Source organism: Symphalangus syndactylus, chromosome 21 (assembly GCF_028878055.3).
Source record: "Symphalangus syndactylus isolate Jambi chromosome 21, NHGRI_mSymSyn1-v2.1_pri, whole genome shotgun sequence".
NCBI lineage: Eukaryota > Metazoa > Chordata > Mammalia > Primates > Hylobatidae > Symphalangus > Symphalangus syndactylus.
The window spans coordinates 25,684,784-25,703,582 of NC_072443.2; the positions used below are offsets into that span (position 1 = coordinate 25,684,784).

General features: G+C 39.3%; 1 protein-coding gene across 18 annotated transcripts in view; it reads left to right on the plus strand.

The window, feature by feature from the left end:
• The window catches only part of NXPE3 (neurexophilin and PC-esterase domain family member 3), a 44,589-nt gene that overhangs the window by 12,524 nt on the left and 13,266 nt on the right, over positions 1-18,799 (plus strand). For all 18 annotated transcript variants that reach the window (XM_063629981.1, XM_063629986.1, XM_063629979.1 and 15 more), the window contains 2 exons: positions 10,078-10,832; positions 16,221-16,294. In XM_063629981.1, coding sequence (XP_063486051.1) covers positions 10,078-10,832; positions 16,221-16,294 — 829 coding nt within the window. The remainder of the gene's footprint in view (positions 1-10,077; positions 10,833-16,220; positions 16,295-18,799) is intronic.

Sequence of the window (18,799 nt, forward strand, 5' to 3'; positions counted from 1 at the left end):
CAGGCTCCGCCCCCCGGGGTTCACGCCATTCTCCTGCCTCAGCCTCCCGCGTACCTGGGACTGCAGGCGCCTGCCACCTCGCCCGGCTAATTTTTTGTATTTTTAGTAGAGACGGGGTTTCACCGTGTTAGCCAGGATGGTCTCGATCTCCTGACCTCGTGATCCGCCCGCCTCAGCCTCCCAAAGTGCTGGGATTACAGGCGTGAGCCACCGCACCTGGCTAGTTTTTGTATTTTTAGTAGAGACATGGTTTCACTATGTCGGCCAGGCTGATCTCGAACTCGTGATCTCGTGATCTGCCTCCCTCAGCCTCCCAAAGTGCTGAGATTACAGGTGTGAGCCACTGCACCCGGCCTTATCCAGTCTGTTATTGATGGGTGTTTAGGTTGATTTCATGTCTCTGCTATTGTGAATAGTGCTGCAGTGAATATTTGCATGCATGTGTCTTTATGATAGAATGATTTCTATTCCTCTAGGTATATACTCTGTAATAAGATTGCCGGGTGGAATGGTAGTTCTGCTTTTAGGTCTTTGAGGAATTGCCATAATGCTTTCCACAATCGTTGAACTAATTTACACTCACACCAACACTGTATAAGTGTTCCCTTTCCTCTTCAATGTTGCCAGCATCTGTTATTTTTTGACTAATCATAGCTATTCTGACTGGTGTGAGATCTCGCTGTGGTTTTGATTTGCATTTCTCTAATGATCAGTGATATTGAGCTCTTTGGCCGCATGTGTGTCTTCTTTTGAGAAGTTTCTGTTCATGTCCTTTGCCCGTCTTTTAGTGGGGTTGTTTCTCTCTTGTAAATTTGTTTAAGTTCCTTATAGATACTGGATATTAGACCTTTGTCAGATGCATAGTTTGCAAATATTTTCTACCATTCTGCAGGTTGTGTGTTTACTCTGTTGATAGTATCTTTTGCTGTGGCCAAAGCTCTTAAGTTTAATTAGATCCGAGTTGTCAATTTCTGCTTTTGTTGCAATTGCTTTTGGTGTTTTTGTCATGAAATCTTTGCCCATTCCTATGTCTGGCATGGTATTGCCTAGGTTGTCTTCTAGGGTTTTTACAGTTTTGGATTTTACATTTAAATCTTTAATCCATCTTGAGTTGATTTTTGTATGTAGTGTAAGGAAGGGGTCCAGTTTCAATTTTTTGCATATTGCTAGCCAGTTATTCCAGCACCGTTTATTGAATAAGGAGTCTTTTCCTCATTGCTTGTTTTTGTCAGCTTTGTTGAAGATCAGATTGGTCATAAACGTGTGGCTTTGTTTCTGTATTCTCTATTCTGTTTTGTTGGTCTCTGTGCCCGCTTTTGTACCAATACTATTCTGTTTTGATTACTGTAGCCCTGTAGTATAGTTTGAAGTCAGATAACATGATGACTCCAGCTTTGTTCTTTTTGCTTAGGATTGCCTTGGCTATTTGGGCTCTTTTTGGTTCCATACGAATTTTAAAATAGTTTTTTCTGGTTTTGTGAAGAATGTTGTCAGTAGTTTGATAGGAATAGCATTGAATCTGTAAATTGCTTTGGGCAGTATAGCCATTTTAATTATATTGATTCTTCTTATTAATGAGCATGGAATGTTCTTCCGTTTGTGTCTTCTCTGATTTATTTGAGTTGTGTTTTGTAATTCTCATTTTAGAGCTCTTTCACCTCCCTTGTTAGCTGTATTCATGAGTATTTTATTCTTTTTGTGGCAACTGTGAATGGGATTGCCTTTCTGATTTGGCTCTCAGTTTGGCTGTTATTGATGTATAGGAATGCTGGTGATTTTTGTACATTGTTTTTGTATTCTGAAACTTTCTGAAGTTGTTTATTAACTGGAGGAGCTTTTGGGCTGAGGTTATGGGTTTTTCTAGTTATAGAATCATGTCGTCTGCAAACAGAGATAGTTTGATTTCCTCTCTTCCTATTTGGATGCCCTTTATTTCTTTCTCTTGCCTGATCCTCTGGCTAGGATTTCCAATGTTGAATATAAGTGGTGAGAGGTGACATCCTCTTCTTGTGCTGGTTTTCGTGGGGAATGCTTCCAGCTTTTGCTCATTTATATGATGTTGTATGTGGTGTTTTTATATTTAAAACAGGTTTCTTCTAGCTAGTATGTAATTGGATCTTGTTTTTTATCTAATCTGACAATCTCTGCCTTTCAGTTGGGGTGCTTAGCTTGTTTATATTTAACATATTTTTTGAAAGCATTATGGTTACATCTACCATTTTGCTGTTTGTTTTATATTTGTCCCACCTCTTCTTTATTCACTTCTTCCTTTTTTTCTGCCTTTTTTTTTGTATTAATTGACAAGGTTTTTTTTTTTTTTTTTTTTTTTTTTTTTTTTTTTATCTGTGCTTTTCCATTCTGGCTTGTAGGAAGTACTATTCCTGTATAAACTCTGGTTATTGTTTTTATTTTTATTTTTGCTTTCAGGTAGTTCTTTCCCCAGCCTCCAATAGTTTCCTTATACACATATGCTTATCATCGCTTTGTTGAATACTTGAGTGGGACTGTCTGTAGATCTCCTGAGTTACTTTTCTTTACAGTTGTTCTGCTTTCCTGTGAATTATAATCACCATGGTCTTTAAGACTCTCAGCCTCATCTCCTTGCCTTGGGTGCTTTGCCATGCTCCACTGGGGCTCCTCTTCCTGTGCTGCAGCCTGGAAACTCTCTCAAGACACTAAGCCAAGGACAGTCCTTGGGCTCACTTCGTTTGTTTACTGTCTCTCAGGCATCACTGTGTTTTATTTTTTGATGCCTAGTGTCTGGAAAACCATTGTTTCATGTATTTTGCCTTTTTTTTTCAGTTGTTTCATGTGGGAGGCTAAATTGCATTACTGTTTCTCTATCTTCACTGGAAGTGGAAGTTTGAGGGACTTGAATTTGTGGGGAAAGAGATTATAGAGAAGCTGAAGAGGGGGAGGAGAAGATGTGATCTAGAGCACAGATGGAGCATATAACCTTTTATAGGATAAGGAGCATGAGTATATTGTGAGTATTCTTTGTTATTTTATTAACTATATAGGAGGAGCTGTGTTCCTTCCTCTGACCTAAGAGGGAAAGATATCCTGATGGTTGGCAATGCAGATACATTTGCTCAGAGAGTAGGACATTCAGGGGGTTTGTGGCTGTGAAGAAGATGGAAGGTAGAAGGAGGGTAGAGCCCAGGAGGTTTGTGTACAGGGGTTTGAAATAATGGTTTTCTAGATGGAGTTCGAAATAATGGATTTCTAGATGGAGTAGGATGACAGAGGGACAATAAATTTCAAGACCTTAAGTGTGCATGGCACTTACCTGCATTGGTTTTGTGAATGTGTGTGTTAATTTTATCAACACACGAAGTATTATAATAGACAAAAAAAGATAGTTGCATAGGTCTTGGGTAGAGAAGGAGGAAGGTAAAGGGAGAGACAGAGAGACTTGAGAGGGTAGGCCACAGTCCCACATCAGTAATATTATAACAGGAAGGAATGTTAGAAAATTATTCTTTTGTTCTACTTTAGTTCTTGGAAACTTCCATACTTAATGCCAGCTAAAGGCTCTAATTATTTGAACGAACTAACTCTTCTCTACTGAATGGAGAAAACAGGTATTAATATTGAATAAACAGTTGCGATATTGAAAATCAGATGCGTCTTTTAGTGGAGTGAGCTATAAGCATTTTCACCTGTCTGAAGAGGTCATCTTGTCCAGCATGATACTGTTGTCATGAGTTTTAAGCTGCTTATTACTGTGATGATAATTGATAAGGAAGCTTGGAGTAAATGGGGAAAAGGCTCTGGCTCTGAAATTTGGCAGTCTCTCACTCCCTAATCCCTGTCCATACTATGCTTCTGACACTCACTGTGCTCTTATGATTGGAGTATCTTATCAGTTTCTAAAAAGCAGACTCAGTTTTAATTAAAAATATTACATAAGCTGGGCACAATGGCTCATGCCTGGATTCCTAGCACATTGGGAGGCCCAGGTGGGGGGATCATCTGAGGTCAGGAGTTTGAGACCAGCCTGGCCAACATGGCGAAACCCCCATCACTACTAAAAATACAAAAAAGCTGGGCGTAGTAGCGGGTGCCTATAATCCTAGCTACTCGGGAGGCTGAGACATGAGAATCACTTGAATGTGGGTGTCAGAGGTTGCACTGAGCTGAGATTGCACCACCGCACTTCAGCCTGGGCAACAAAGTGACACTTATCTTAAAAAAAAAAAAAAAAAAAAAAAAAAAGCAGCCCATAATATGAGAAGGGGGTATTTGTAGCAATATCTAGCAAAAGATTGGAGGGAGAATTGCAGTCTTTTATTTCTCCGATAAGCTGTCATTGAGCAAGTTCTGTATTTTTTTTCTTTTGCCTTATTCATTGATATTTTAGATATGTATTATAACACCTGTGTATTAGGGCTTTGGGCTTCAAGTACAGATGCCTGATTCAAGCTAATGGTAATATATATTACTCATTTGAATAGAAGTCAGTAGGTAGGTTGGGCATAGTTCTTTTGGGAATCAGCCTCTGTTTATCTGTAAGCCTCTTAACTGTGCCTTCTTTTGTGTGTTACCTTTTATCTATGGCATCCTCCTTCATGGTTGATTGTAGGATGGCTACCAGAGCAATGGCGTTTTTGCTTTCTTGTACATACCCACCTGAAGAAACAGTTGTTCTCTTGAAATGATCTCAAGATACTGTGGTTTTTCATTTGCAAGTAAAATTCAAATAGCTGTTACCAAGGGGAATTAGTGGTGCCTGGATTTGGCTGCATGCAAGCATAAGCCTCCAGCAACCTCTTCTGGTTCTCATAGTCCAGAATTGGGTCACATGCCTATTCCTGAACCAGCCGTTTACCTGGGACTATCCCTCCATCAGTTAGGCCCACCCCTGGGCTGACAGGTCAGCAAACAGCATTGCTGCGGGTCAGTAGGCCAGGAGTGAAATGGATGTGGGACAGGCAATCACCATGTTCACTCCAGCCCATAGGTTATGATGGCTTGAGGAGTGAGCCATCTGTTTGGTACTTCCTCTTAGCTCTAAACCTAAAAAGATGGCGGGCATGAAGTTGCCCTTGTCTTTAGGAAAATTAAGCAAATTGACATTTTTGCATTTTTGTCATTTGCAAGTAAAATTCAGGGGAATTACCACCAAATGTGCGGTGATTTCTGGATTGGGTTGCATGTATCAGTCAGGTGAGGAAGAGAGGAAAAGGTTAGGAAGAGGAGCTATGCTGTAAGCACATGGTGCATGATTTGGTCCTTAATAGTGTGTCACAGACTTACAACAACTAAAAAGGAGAGGGCGGCTGGAACATTTCCTGAAAGGTAATCAGTAAGGTAATAAAGGGAATTTTTTCAAAGTCAGTTTTGTTTTCCCCATGCCATTTTTTAAATGAACAAATACTGCCATATACCCCTTCAAAATGAAGCCTCCTAAATGAGATTCTTTAAAATGAAAATGTGTGTATGTTAGTATAAAATCAGAGGGGAAAAATACAGAATCTAAGAAGAGCATTAAACATTCTTGTATCTTGAGATTATTTTTACCTTATGTAGGATTTTGAAGTGGTTTGTTATAGGTGGGGATCCTGAGGCCTTGTTTAAGTGTTTTACTAGAAACAAGGAAATGCTATGGCTATTGAGGAGATTTTTGGTTTTGCTTTGTTGTTGTTTATTCCCCTGCAGTTTAACTAATTGCATAATGTAAGATGTAGTTTTCTACATCATAGTAGAGTAGTTATATGCCTCAGGTTAGGTATATAACTTTTTTCCTGCTCATTTGTTCCTGTATCCTGTTTACTAATAAAGTAATTGATGGAATGGATGGAAATTTCAAAGAATGGAGAATGGTATTAAGTACACAGCTGGATCCCCTCCCCATTCGTTACTCTGAGTGAATGTAGTTGCTTATTTTTAATTATTTGGGTAGTTAGCACTAATTATACATTACATACTTGTAACTTTACGAGGTATCTCCTGACTTTATGAGGTATCTCCTGACTTGTTCATATGAGGCAGTGTATCATGGGTGGTTAAGAACACAGGTCTCAATTCAGACAGCTTGGCTTCTAATCCTCTGCTGCTTCTAACCTACATGGCCTTGAGCAAATTATTAAGCTATTCTTTGCCTCAGTTTCCTTGTCTATAAAATGGACATAATAACAGGACTTACCACATGTGATAATTTGAACATTGAATTTAAAGATTCACGTAAACTGTTTACAAGAGTATCCAGCACATAAGTGCTCACAATAAATGTTGGCTGTTTCTGCTACTTCTGTTTTTTTCTTTTTCATTTTTTTATTTTTATTTTTTTTCCTAATCAGATCTTTTTTTTTTTTTTTTTATTATACTTTAGGGTTTTAGGGTACATGTGCACAATGTGCAGGTTTGTTACATATGTATCCATGTGCCATGTTGATTTCCTGCACCCATCAACTCGTCATTTAGCATTAGGTGTATCTCCTAATGCTGTCCCTCCCCCCTCCCCCCACCCCACAACAGTCCCCGGAGTGTGATGTTCCCCTTCCTGTGTCCATGAGTTCTCATTGTTCAATTCCCACCTATGAGTGAGAACATGCGGTGTTTGGTTTTTTGTCCTTGCGATAGTTTACTGAGAATGATGTTTTCCAGTTTCATCCATGTCCCTACAAAGGACACGAACTCATCATTTTTTATGGCTGCATAGTATTCCATGGTGTATATGTGCCACATTTTCTTAATCCAGTCTATTGTTGTTGGACATTTGGGTTGGTTCCAAGTCTTTGCTATTGTGAATAGTGCTGCAATAAACATACGTGTGCATGTGTCTTTATAGCAGCATGATTTATAGTCCTTTGGGTATATACCCAGTAATGGGATGGCTGGGTCAAATGGTATTTCTAGTTCGAGATCCCTGAGGAATCGCCACACTGACTTATGGGACTGACCCGATATTCCAGGTGCCATCTGTTTCCCCTTTCTTTGACTAGGAAAGGGAACTCCCTGACCCCTTGCGCTTCCCGAGTGAGGCAATGCCTCGCCCTGCTTCGGCTCGCGCACAGTGCGCTTCACCGACTGTCCTGCACCCACTGTTAGGCACTCCCTAGTGAGATGAAACCAGTACCTCAAGCAGAAATGCAGAAATCACCCGTCTTCTGTGTCGCTGGGGCTGGGAGCTGGAGACCGGAGCTGTTCCTATTCGGCCATCTTGGGTCCACCCCTAATCAGATCTTTAAAAGGTGCTAGACTTTCAATTAATCTCTTCAGGATTGGGAAGATCTAGAAGGGGAAATATCTAGTTATGTTAATAGAGATTCTTTACAGATGCAAATTTTCTCCCACAAAAGAAGGCTTTGTGGAGCCATTTCAAAAGATGACAAAGAAACATATTTTGGGGTAAAATATTTGATTTCCTTCATCTGCCATGTGATATTATACCAGAGCAGGTTAGAAAGTAAGCCACGTTATATGCCCATCTGATGAAATTATTCTCTTTTTCATTTTTTTAAGCACAGGGTCTCACTCTGTTGCCCAGGCTAGAGTGCAGTGGCACAGTCATTGTTCACTGTAACCTCTAACTCCTGGGCTCAAGCAATTCTTGTGCTTCAGCCTCCTGAGTAGCTGAGATTACAGGTGTGCACCACCATACCCAGCTAAATTTCTGTATTTTTAGTAGAGACAGGGTTTCACCATGTTGCCCAGACTAGTCTTGAACTCTTGAGCTCAAGTGATCCCGATCTGCCCACTTCTGCCTCCCAAAATGCTGGGATTACAGGCGTGAGCCACTGTGCCCAGCCTAGTTTTAATTTATGTTTATTTATTTGTTAGAGACAAGGTCTTGCTCTGTTGCTCAGGCTGGAATTCCATGGTATGATATGGTGTGATCATAGCTCACTACAACCTGGAGCTCCTGGGTTCAGTGATCCTCCCAGCTCAGCCTTTTGTGTAGCTAGGACTACAGGCATATGCCACCACGCTTGGCTAACTTTAAAAAAAAAATTCTTGTAGAGATGGGGTCTTGCTGTGTTGCCCAGGCTGGTCTTGAACCCCTGGCCTCAAGCAGTTCTTCTGCCTCAGCCTCCCAAAGTGTTGGAATTACAGGCATGAGCCACTGCACCCGATCTACTACTGTTAACATAATGAAAGATAAGGCCTCTGCTTACTTCATTCTCCTTCCACAATTTGTAAAATTAATTTTATTTCTCTATATAACATTAAATAATGTATCTAGACCTTTTATTTCCCCAACAGCATAAGATATCTTAACTTCCTGCTCTAAGTGATGAAGAAAGCACTACTCATTCTTACTTTTTATTTATTATTTTTTTTTGAGACAGAGTCTCATTCTGTCGCCCAGCCTGGAGTGCAGTGGCATGATCTTGGCTCACTGCAACTTCTGCCTCCCGGGTTCAAGCAGTTCTCTGCCTCAGCCTTCTGAGTAGCTGGGATTACAGGCGCCTGCCACCATGCTCTGCTAATCTTTGTATTTTTAGTAGAGATGGGGTTTCAGCATGTTGGCCAGGCTGGTCTTGAACTCCTGACCTCGTGATCCATCTGCCTCGGCCTCCCAAAGTGCTGGGATTACAGGTGTGAGCCACCGCATCTGGCCTACTTCATTCTTTTATATTTGATTTCCACTAGTTATAATGTACTTTTGCATCATTAGGTGCATTCTTTATGGATTGTGTCCTTCAAGGAATTGGTCCATTTCATCTGGGTTATGAAATTTATGGGCATAGAATTGTTCATAATGTTCCTTTATTCCTTTAATGTCCATGGGATCTGTAGTGTGGTCTCTCTTTCATTTCTGATATTAATAATTTGTGTCCTCCCTCTTTTTTTCTTAGCCTGGCTAGAGGCTTATCAATTTTATCAATCTTTTAAAAAACCAGCTTTGGGTTTCATTGATTTTTCTTTATTGATTTCCTGTTTTCAAGTTCATTGATTTCTGCTATCGTATTTATTATTTTTCTCCTGCTTATTTTGGATATTGTTTGCTCTTCTTTTTCTGGTTTGCTAAGATGTAAGGTTAGATTATTGATTTTAGGTCATTTTTCTTTCCTGAAATATGTATAGTACTGTGAATTTCCCTCTAAGCACTTCTCTTGCTTCATCCTATAGTGTTTAATAAATTATATTTTCACCTTCACCTAGTTAACATATTTTTAAATTTCTCATGAGATTTTGTATGTTACCCGTTTGTATACCATTTTGGGATTTTTCCAGCTGTCTATTATTGATTTCTAGTTTAATTTCATTATGGCTTAAGAGAAGACACTGTATGATTTTTATTTAAAAAAATTTTTAAGGTGCATTTTATGGCCCAGAATGTGGTCCGTTTTGGTGAATGTTCCATGTGAGCTTGATATGAAGTAGTTTACAGATGTCAACTATATCCAGTTTATTGATAGTGCTGTTGAATTCAACTATGTCCTTAACCGATTTTCTGCCTACTAGATCTGTGTATTTCTGATAGAGGAGTGTTGAAGTCTCAGACTATAATGTAGATTCATCTATTTCTCCATTAGTTTTTGCCTCACATGTTTTGATACTCATTGGTTAGGTACATACATGTTAAGGGTTGTTTTTTTTTTTTGGAGAATTGACTCCTTTATTAATTATGTAATGACTCTCTTTATCTTTGCTAACTTTCCTTGCTTTGAAATCTGCTGTCTGAAATTAATATAGCTACTACTGGTTTCTTTGGATTAGTGTTAGCATGGTATATCTTTCTCCATTCCTTTACTTTACTTTTTTTTTGGTGTTTCTCCATCTTAGGTTGGACTGGGTGGCTCAAGCAGGCTGGAGTTGGATATTTCCCTTCTCTCAGGTTGGTTAGGCTCTGATAAAACTCCAATAGGCTAGGTTCTGATAAAGTCATTTCTCTTGAGCGACAGCTTTGTTAAGAACAACACAGTGCTCTGCATACTTCAAAATGGGTCCTTTTCCCTTTCCCTTCCCGGAAGCCAAAGGAGATTTTTCTTTGATATTCACTGTGAGAATCTGATTGAGCTCCTGGAGCTAAAACTCACAGAAGTGTGGGGAGCCCTCTGAATTTATGCCGAAAATACAGAAACCTGTTATAGTGGTAATTTCTGTTGTTTGTGTCTTCTTCTTCAGTACTTGGACCATGAGACTGTTTCAGCCACATTCATCGACAGCAGTGGACAGTTTGTTTCCTCCCAGGTGACAGGAATTAGCCGAAATCCCTACTGTGGCTATGATCAGCAGACCCTGTCCAGCCAGGAGCGCATGGAGGAGGACTCCTTGCTGGCTGCCTTGCACTGGCAGGTTCCTGATGTGGGCCCAGTCCCCTTTGTGAAGAGCACTGACCCTTCTTCCAGCTACTTTGTCATCTTGAACTCTGCTGCCTTCTTTAAGGTGGGAAGCCAGCTGGAGGTGCTGGTTCATGTACAGGATTTTCAAAGAAAGCCCAAGAAGTATGGTGGAGACTACCTGCAGGCCAGAATTCACTCCCCGAAGCTGCAGGCCGGGGCTGTGGGCAGGGTGGTGGATTACCAGAATGGGTTTTACAAGGTTTTCTTTACTTTGCTATGGCCAGGCAAAGTTAAAGTGTCCGTATCTCTGGTCCACCCCAGTGAAGGGATCAGAGTTCTTCAGCGCTTACAGGAAGATAAACCAGACAGGGTCTATTTCAAGAGTCTCTTCCGTTCAGGAAGATTTTCTGAAACTACTGAGTGCAACGTGTGTCTTCCTGGGAATCTGCCTCTGTGTAACTTTACAGACCTCTACACTGGGGAGCCCTGGTTCTGCTTCAAACCAAAGAAGCTCCCTTGCAGCAGCAGAATTACCCATTTCAAAGGTGGATACCTGAAGGGTCTCCTAACTGCTGCAGAGAGTGCTTTCTTCCAGAGGTATGTACTGCTTTTTCTTGGGGATAATTTGAAGAGTTCTTTTCCGCTGTCCTTGTCCCATTTAGGAGACTTTCTGGTATTGGGTATGTGTTTCTTACTTCTCTCTCAATTTGGCCCAATTCAGAAGAGGTAGTGAATAAAAAAAAAGCCCATAGATTTGTATTTTTCATTAGTGTTTTTAAAGTGAAGCTTTGTGTTTATCTAAGTCCAAATTAACGACCTTTTACCCTTGAATTTTTGTTCTTTACCGTCATATCGGTGTTTTCCTTTAGAACCACATAGCATGTTTACACAGTAGCTGTGTAAGTAAAATCCCTTATTCACAGAACAGATAGAAGTTATCCAAGGGCCTGGTGTGGTGGTGACTCATGCTTGTAATCCCAGCACTTTGGGAGGCTGAAACGGGAGGATCGCTTGAGCCCAGGAGTTTGAGACCAGCCTGGGCAACATAGCAAGACTCCATCTATTTTACGTAAAGAAAAAAAATAACCCAAGAACAGGGCTGGTAGGGCTAGTAGTCAGGCTGGTGTTTTATCTTTGTATCTAATGAACTGAAACTTAAAAAAATAACAGTTTTTAAAATCATTTGAACCTACTGATTAAAAACTATGAATATGGCAACATTGCTGGGTTGACTTAATAAGCATAGGAAGTCAGGAATACCACAGAAAACTATATTTTTTAAGCTAAATAGTTGTTGAAATGATTGCAGTATTGTGTTCAAATTTCTATTTCAAATGTAAGCATAAAATATTTTCAACATGCTGATAAATACATGGAATAATGTGCAGAAAGGAATATGGAACCAGTATGAATTAAAATTTATGTTTTCTTCAACATTCTATAACATCACTAAGAAATAAAAATTTATAAAAGCTACATGGTTAAAAAGTACCATTCTGGCCAAGCGTGGTGGCTCATGACTGTAATCCCAGCAGCACTTTGGGAGGCTGAGGTGGGTGGGAGGCTGAGGTTGGAGGAAGGCTGGAGCCCAGGAGTTTGAGGTTGCAGTGAGCTGTGATCACAATTGCACTACAGCCTGGACAACAGAGTGAGACCCTGTCTCAACAAAAAAGTGCAATTGTTTGAAAGAATATATACATGTTTTTTACTTTTTAGTGAAATATATTGTTTTTAAACATTCCTTGGTAGACAGAATTTTTTTGTTGGATAAAAGGGAGGTATTTTTGTTAAGGATATCTGGGCACCCTAAAAAATTTCATACTTTATGTCCACTCATTACTGTATGGGAGAAAAGTTGCTACCATAAAGTATGTGGTTTGTAGGAGCTCTTGTAATAAAACCCTTCAGTTTCCCACCCTGAAGTCAGCTTTTGGTCATTCTTATGTACATGATGTAGTGGATTCATGCCATACTTTTAGAAGGCCAGCAGAGGGAGCACTACTCAATGTAGAGTGTTTACTGTACTGCTGAGAAGACTAGTATTTTCTATGGCTCAGTACAAAATGAAAACAAAATTAAATTTCACAACTCCAAAACAAAACCAAAACAAAATTTTTCATTTTATTCCTGGGTTCAGGTTTCAGACATGCTATTTATTAGTGACTGAGCAGATTATTTTATTTCTATGTACTTTTTTGCCTATATATGAAGACTACTCAGTTACCCTATTTTAGAGGGTTGGTTGGTTTGTTTTGCAACAGGGTCTCACTTTGTCATCCAGGCTGGAGTGCAGTGGCATGATTGCAGCTCGCTGCAGCCTCAGCGTCCTGGGTTCGAGGGATTCTCCCACCTCAGCCTCCTGAGTAGTTCAGATTACAGGTGTGCACCACTACACCCAGCTAATTTTTGTATGTTTTGTAGAAATGTGGTTTCACTATGTTGCCCAGGCTGGTCTTGAACCCCTGGGCTCAAGTAGTCCTCCTGCTTTGTCCTCCCAAAGGGCTGGAATTACAGATATGAGCCACTATACCCCATTAGAGTTGTGTTTTTAGATTTTTAAGTGATTATGAATACATCCTAGTTGCACATATTTTTGAAGTAGATGTGATATTTTGATACAAGCATATAATATGTAATGACCAAATCAGGGTAATTGGAGTATCCCTTGCCTGAAGCATTTATCATTTCTTTGTGTTGGGAACATTCCAATTCCACTGTCATAATTGTTTTGAAATATATAGTAAATGATTGTTAACTATAATTGCCCTATAGAGTTATGTTGTCAGTCTGCTTAGTGGCCTAGCAAAGAGGAAGAAGCATAGTAATTTACTCAAATTCCATGTGGAAAATAGAGAAAGTTTAGAGAACTAAATTAGTGTAAAACTTAAAAGTATTTCTGACTGTAAATTCTACCATTTTTTTTTTTTTTTTTTTTTTTTTTGAGACGGAGTCTTGCTCTGTCTCCCAGGCGGGAGTGCAATGGCGCGATCTCGGCTCACTGCAAGCTCCGCCTCCCGGGTTCATGCCATTTTCCTGCCTCAGCCTCCCGAGTAGCTGGGACTACAGGCGCCTGCCAACACGTCCGGCTAATTTTTTGTATTTTTAGTAGAGATGGGGTTTCACTGTGTTAGCCAGGATGGTCTCGATCTCCTGACCTCGTGATCCGCCCGCCTCGGCCTCCCAAAGTGCTGGGATTACAGGCTTGAGCCACCGCGCCCGGCCAAATTCTACCATTAAAAACAAAAAAAACACCCGTGAACCGACAAGGATAAAATAATGTGTTTGTCCCTGCCCTTGCTTGCATGTCCTGGGTGAGGCTGGTTGATGGTACATTGTTGTAGAATACTTGCAGAATTTTATTTACCTGGAAGTTTGCTGAGAAAACAATGTTTGAGGTGGTGTAAGTTTTTGGAAAGCAAACATTTGACACAGTCCTCATAATTGATTTTCATTTTCCATCCTTTATTCTGTTAAAGTTCTGAAATATTGCATAAGGCCATCTGAAAAGGAAAAGAAAAAGATTGAAATTGATTTTTTGGGGGATCTTTGGGTGTACTGTTTTGAGCTCATGGCCCAAGTGTGTTGAGCTGATAACCTTTTTTACTTCTCTTCCTTGGTAACTCATAACCTTACTTAAACCAGAAAGAATTAAGAAGCTTAGCCTTGGTATTTGGTTCCCTAAATGACAATTGAACAATTAAAATATGTCATTTTTGTTCTTTATCTATAAGGGAATAAAAGTGTTACTTTTGGAAAGGACAACAGGGGTTTCCTTAAAGATCCTATTAATAGAAGGGAAGGCCTTTTGAAAGAATGGGCTTATCACCTACAACATTTCCGTTTTATTTTAGCATGATTGCTACTTTTTTCTTTCTAACTTTGTATTTAAAAAATTGAATCTTTAGAAACATTGCAGGAATAATAACAATGAACTCATATACCTTTAACTTAGATTCACTATTATTGTTTTGCCACATTTTGCTTTATCTTTCTCTGTGTTTATATGTATCTGTGTATAATTTTTTCCCCTGAACCATCTGAGAGTGTGTTGCAGACGTCATGGCACTGCACTCCATAAATATGCCTCTCCTAAGAAAATGGACTTTCTCTAACATATAACCATAATGATCACATTTGGGACATTTATCATTGTTACAGTACTATTATTTAATATGCAGTTCATATTAGATATTCAAGTTTCTTCGGTTGTCCCAATAATGACTTCTATAGCTATCTTTTTAATTTTAACTAATCTAATCTATGCTTACACAGTGTGTTTGGTTGTCTCTTTAATCCAAAAGAATTCTTTAGCCTATTTTGTTTTGTACGACATTGGCAATTTTGATGTTACTGTTTTGTAGAATGTCCTTTACTTTTTTTTTTTTTTTTTGAGATAGAGTGTTGCTCTGTCACCCAGGCTGGGGTGCAGTGCAGTGATCTCGGCTCACTGTAACCTTCAGCTCACTTGACTTCCTGGGGTCAAGTGATTCTTGTGCCTCACCCTCCCGAGTAGCTGGGACTGCTAGGCACGCACCACCATAGCTGGCTAATTTTTGTATTTTTAGTAGAGATGGAGTTCTGCCATGTTGGCCAGGCTGGTCTCAAGCTCCTGGCCTCAAGGATATCTGCCCGTCTTGGCCTCCCAAAGTGCTGGGATTACAGGCGTGAGCCACCACGCCCAGTCTACTTTGGATTTGCTTTATTGTTTTCACTTTCCATGTGATTAGATTGAGGCTAAATATTTTGGCAGGAAAATTATAGAAGAAATTTTCCTGCAAGTATTTTTACAGGAAATTATGTTTTTGCAAGAAAATTATTATTGTACAATAATAATTATATTATTATAACTATAGACAAGTAAATTGTATATTTTTTTCTTACCATAAAACTCTAAACTCATGAAAGTAGTTTATATGTGCTCTCTTAAAAATCACTTTATTTAAGCTATGAAATTCGATTATGCTGTAATGTGGCCAGGCCTGTACACTTCCTTCATTACTTGTTTTTTGTCTGTCTCCATGTAGCTCCATGAAGAGGGAGATGCTGTGTGTTTTGCTTACTGTAGTAGCCCTGGATTCTAGGACAGTACCTGGCTTAAGAAGCTTAAGAATTATTTGTTGAATAAACAATTTTTTCTGAAATTGATGAAATAATAAAAAATGACCGCACATTGCCCTATCAAGAGTTTGGGAAGTTAACATTTTATTTTTTTGTTTTTGGTCTAAGTACGAGAGGCCTAGTTTTATTGTGACTCAGTTTCTGGAATAGTTGCCCCGGATTTCCAGTGCTTTTCTCCTTACCTCTACCCTCCCCCACGTTTTAATGCAGCCCTCCAAAAATATTTACTGAGCGTGGACTTTAGACCAGGGCCTGTGTTAGGATACAGGGATGAATGAGGCACCACCCTTGTCTTTGAGTAGTATATGTTTTATTTTATTTTTTTCCCCTGCTGCCTCCCTTGAGTAGTACATGTTTTAGTAAGGGGAACAGACACTAAAGAGTCCTGGTAATGATGAACAAAATACTGCATGAGTAAGTATCTGGAGGGCAAGTGTCCCCGCTAGGACTCCTCTCAGATCTGGAAAAGGCCTGAGGAATCTGATACATGACTTAATGCAGCGTATACTTGTAGCCTGAAAACTAGGTAATGAAAAAATAGACATTCTTGTCAGTGTGAGCCATTCTCTGAGTCCAAGGGGGGTACATAATTCAAACCAGAATTGGTCATTTTGGAGTTTGCACTCTTAGCAGTATACAGTGGAGTGAAATTTAAAAATCAATTTAATTTCTTTTCAGTTTTTATGTACATAAAACCTGCTTACTACAAGAGACCCAGTTTATTATTTGTGTTGGTTAACATTCATAAGTATATTTCATCATAACAAGGCTCCGTGAAATTAGTCATTTTGCATTTGCCAATAAAGACATATATCTGAAAATAAATGTTCCTGAACCTGAGCTTGTGCTTTTTTATTCCTCTTAAAGTGGTGTCAATATCAAAATGCCAATCAACTCCAGTGGACCTGATTGGGTAACTGTGATTCCCAGGAGAATAAAAGGTAAAAAAAAAAAAAAAGAATAAGCTTGATGATTTGTTGTTTTTCTTACTAAGTGGGTTGAGGCTCTGTCGTTTCATTTGTGTTGCAAAAACTTATATGCCATAGTTACTTCTGGGCACAATTGAAAATATTAAAAGTACTGTTTGATTAAAAAAATCAGATCTTATGTGCATAATTCTGAGTTTTGCTATTTATTGTTATTTTATTTTATTTTTTTGAGACAGGGTATTGCTCTGTTACCTAGGCTGGAGTGCAGTGGCGCAATCTTGACTCACTGCAACCTTGATCTCCTGGGCTCAATTGATCCTCTCGTTTCAGCCTCCCAAGTAGCTGGGACTACAGGCACACACCACCACACCTGGCTGATTTTTGCATTTTTTTTTGCAGAGACAAATTTTTGCCATGTTGCCCAGGATGGTCTTGAATTCTTGAGCTCAAGCAGTCCTCCCACCTTGGCCTCTCAAAGTGCTGGGATTACAGACATGTGCACGGCCGAGTTTTGCTATTTAAGCTCATGTAAAAGTTTTCTTCTCTTGCCAGCCCTCTTCTGTTTGGCTCCTCAAGAGTCTTTTGAACAACCTTGTCCAATATGATAGCAACTAGTCACTTGTAGTGATTCAAATTTAAATCAATTAAGGTTAAATAAAATTCAAAATCTAGTTATTTAATCACACATGCCCAATAACTATATGTAGACAGCATTTTATGTAGAATTTATCCATCATCACAAAAAGTCGTGTTGGACATTGCTGCTGTAGAGATATGGGTAAAATTATCATGGAAATGTTCAAATCATCACAAAAAGTTGTGTTGGACATTGCTGCTCTAGAGATATGGGTAAAATTATCATGGAAATGTTTAAAATAAAGAACATTGGGTTGGAGAATAGCAGCTGTTCTCAAAGTGTGATCTGTGGATCAGTGGCATCAGCATTACCAGGCAACGTGATAGAATTGCAAATTCTCAGGTCTTATCTCAGACTGAAACAGAAACCCTGGCTGGTGGGGCCCAGTAAAAAAGTTTTAACAAACTTTTCGGGGGACTCTGATTTATTGGTGTAGAATATTAATAGTAAAAGAACAAAATTCAGAGCAGTAAATGTAAATTTTGCAGAATAGATATAATTAGCTATTGTGATTTTTAGAAAGAAGGGATGAATGTTACTAGTGAGGCTTATGCAGATGGCAGGCAAGGTCCTTCTAGCTTTTAAAAGTATATTAACTAATAGTACTCCACTCTGCAGATGTTGCAAAACCCTTTTGCTGCAGGGGCTCGATATTTAATACATGTGGATCAAGCAGAGTGGATATTAGCCACGAGCCTTGTATGAGTGGTGGGGAAGGAACTGAAGAGCAAGGACCATCTCAAGGGGCAGCCTCTTTTCAGTTTCTGCTGGTTTGTTACCATGTAGAAACAAACCCTGTATGGCCAGCTGCGTAGATTTGTTTTTTTCCAAGAGAAACCAGAAACTTTGATTTTTTAACTGTGTTATCTCCATATTTTAGAACATCGACATCCAATTCAAGACTTTGAAAATATTGTATGGGCTAAAGAAAATCTGTTTGGCCCATATGCAGCCAGGGCACTGCCAGTTTATATCTCTTGTCTCTAGTATCGTATGCCACAAGAATTCCCAGTCTTTTCCTGATGAAGAGCTGTTTTTGATTTACTTGAACCAAATGAATTACTAATTTTAGAGGATATATATATATGAGACATCAATAATGGAAATATTTATCTTTTATCTGTTTGGGCCTCAACCCTGAGGTCAAGATGTCAGTAGACAAGGTGTCCTTCAGTAGTACTGCGCTCTAAACACTCCCATGTCCGACATCCTTAGGAGGCCCTGCCTCCCACTACTGGATCTGTCCTTCTTTATCACAGACTCAACTGGCTTGCCCTTATTGTGATGTCCCTAGGTGTCCCAGGGATGGTCAGTGGGAGGAACTTTGGAAAGTTTACCTGTACCTAACAAGTCTTGAGGATCAGCCAGGAAGTGGCTGTGGGTTTATGATGTGCTCTTCTGGTTAGAGGGAAGATAGATTTGGTAATTAGTGAGCCTTTTGATATATTTTTAGAGGAAGAAAGTAACTATGAATTAGTAGGAGCAGAATGTCCTGGTTTTGAATAGGAAAACCATCTTGTAACAGGTATATAACTGGAAAGAAAAGAGAAGGGCAGTTGCTTTATGGACTATGGAAGGAACCCAGCTTGGCAGAACTTCATTGAATTTCACTCTGTGGACCAGCAGGGGGCATTCAAAGATCCTAAATCAAGGGCTCATAATTTTCTTTCCTTCTTTTGCTTCATTCTATGCAAACATTCTGTTTCTGCTTAAACTTTCACCACCTAATTTTAGCATTCATCAAGGTTCATCAGATCTTGCCTGTGGCATTCTAATTGTGACTTTTAATGTCTCTCATTTTTTCAACATTTATTAGTTGGAATTCTTTTGCAAAGAAGAGTTGTCCCTTCTTCACTTTAAGTATTTATATCAATGTAGAC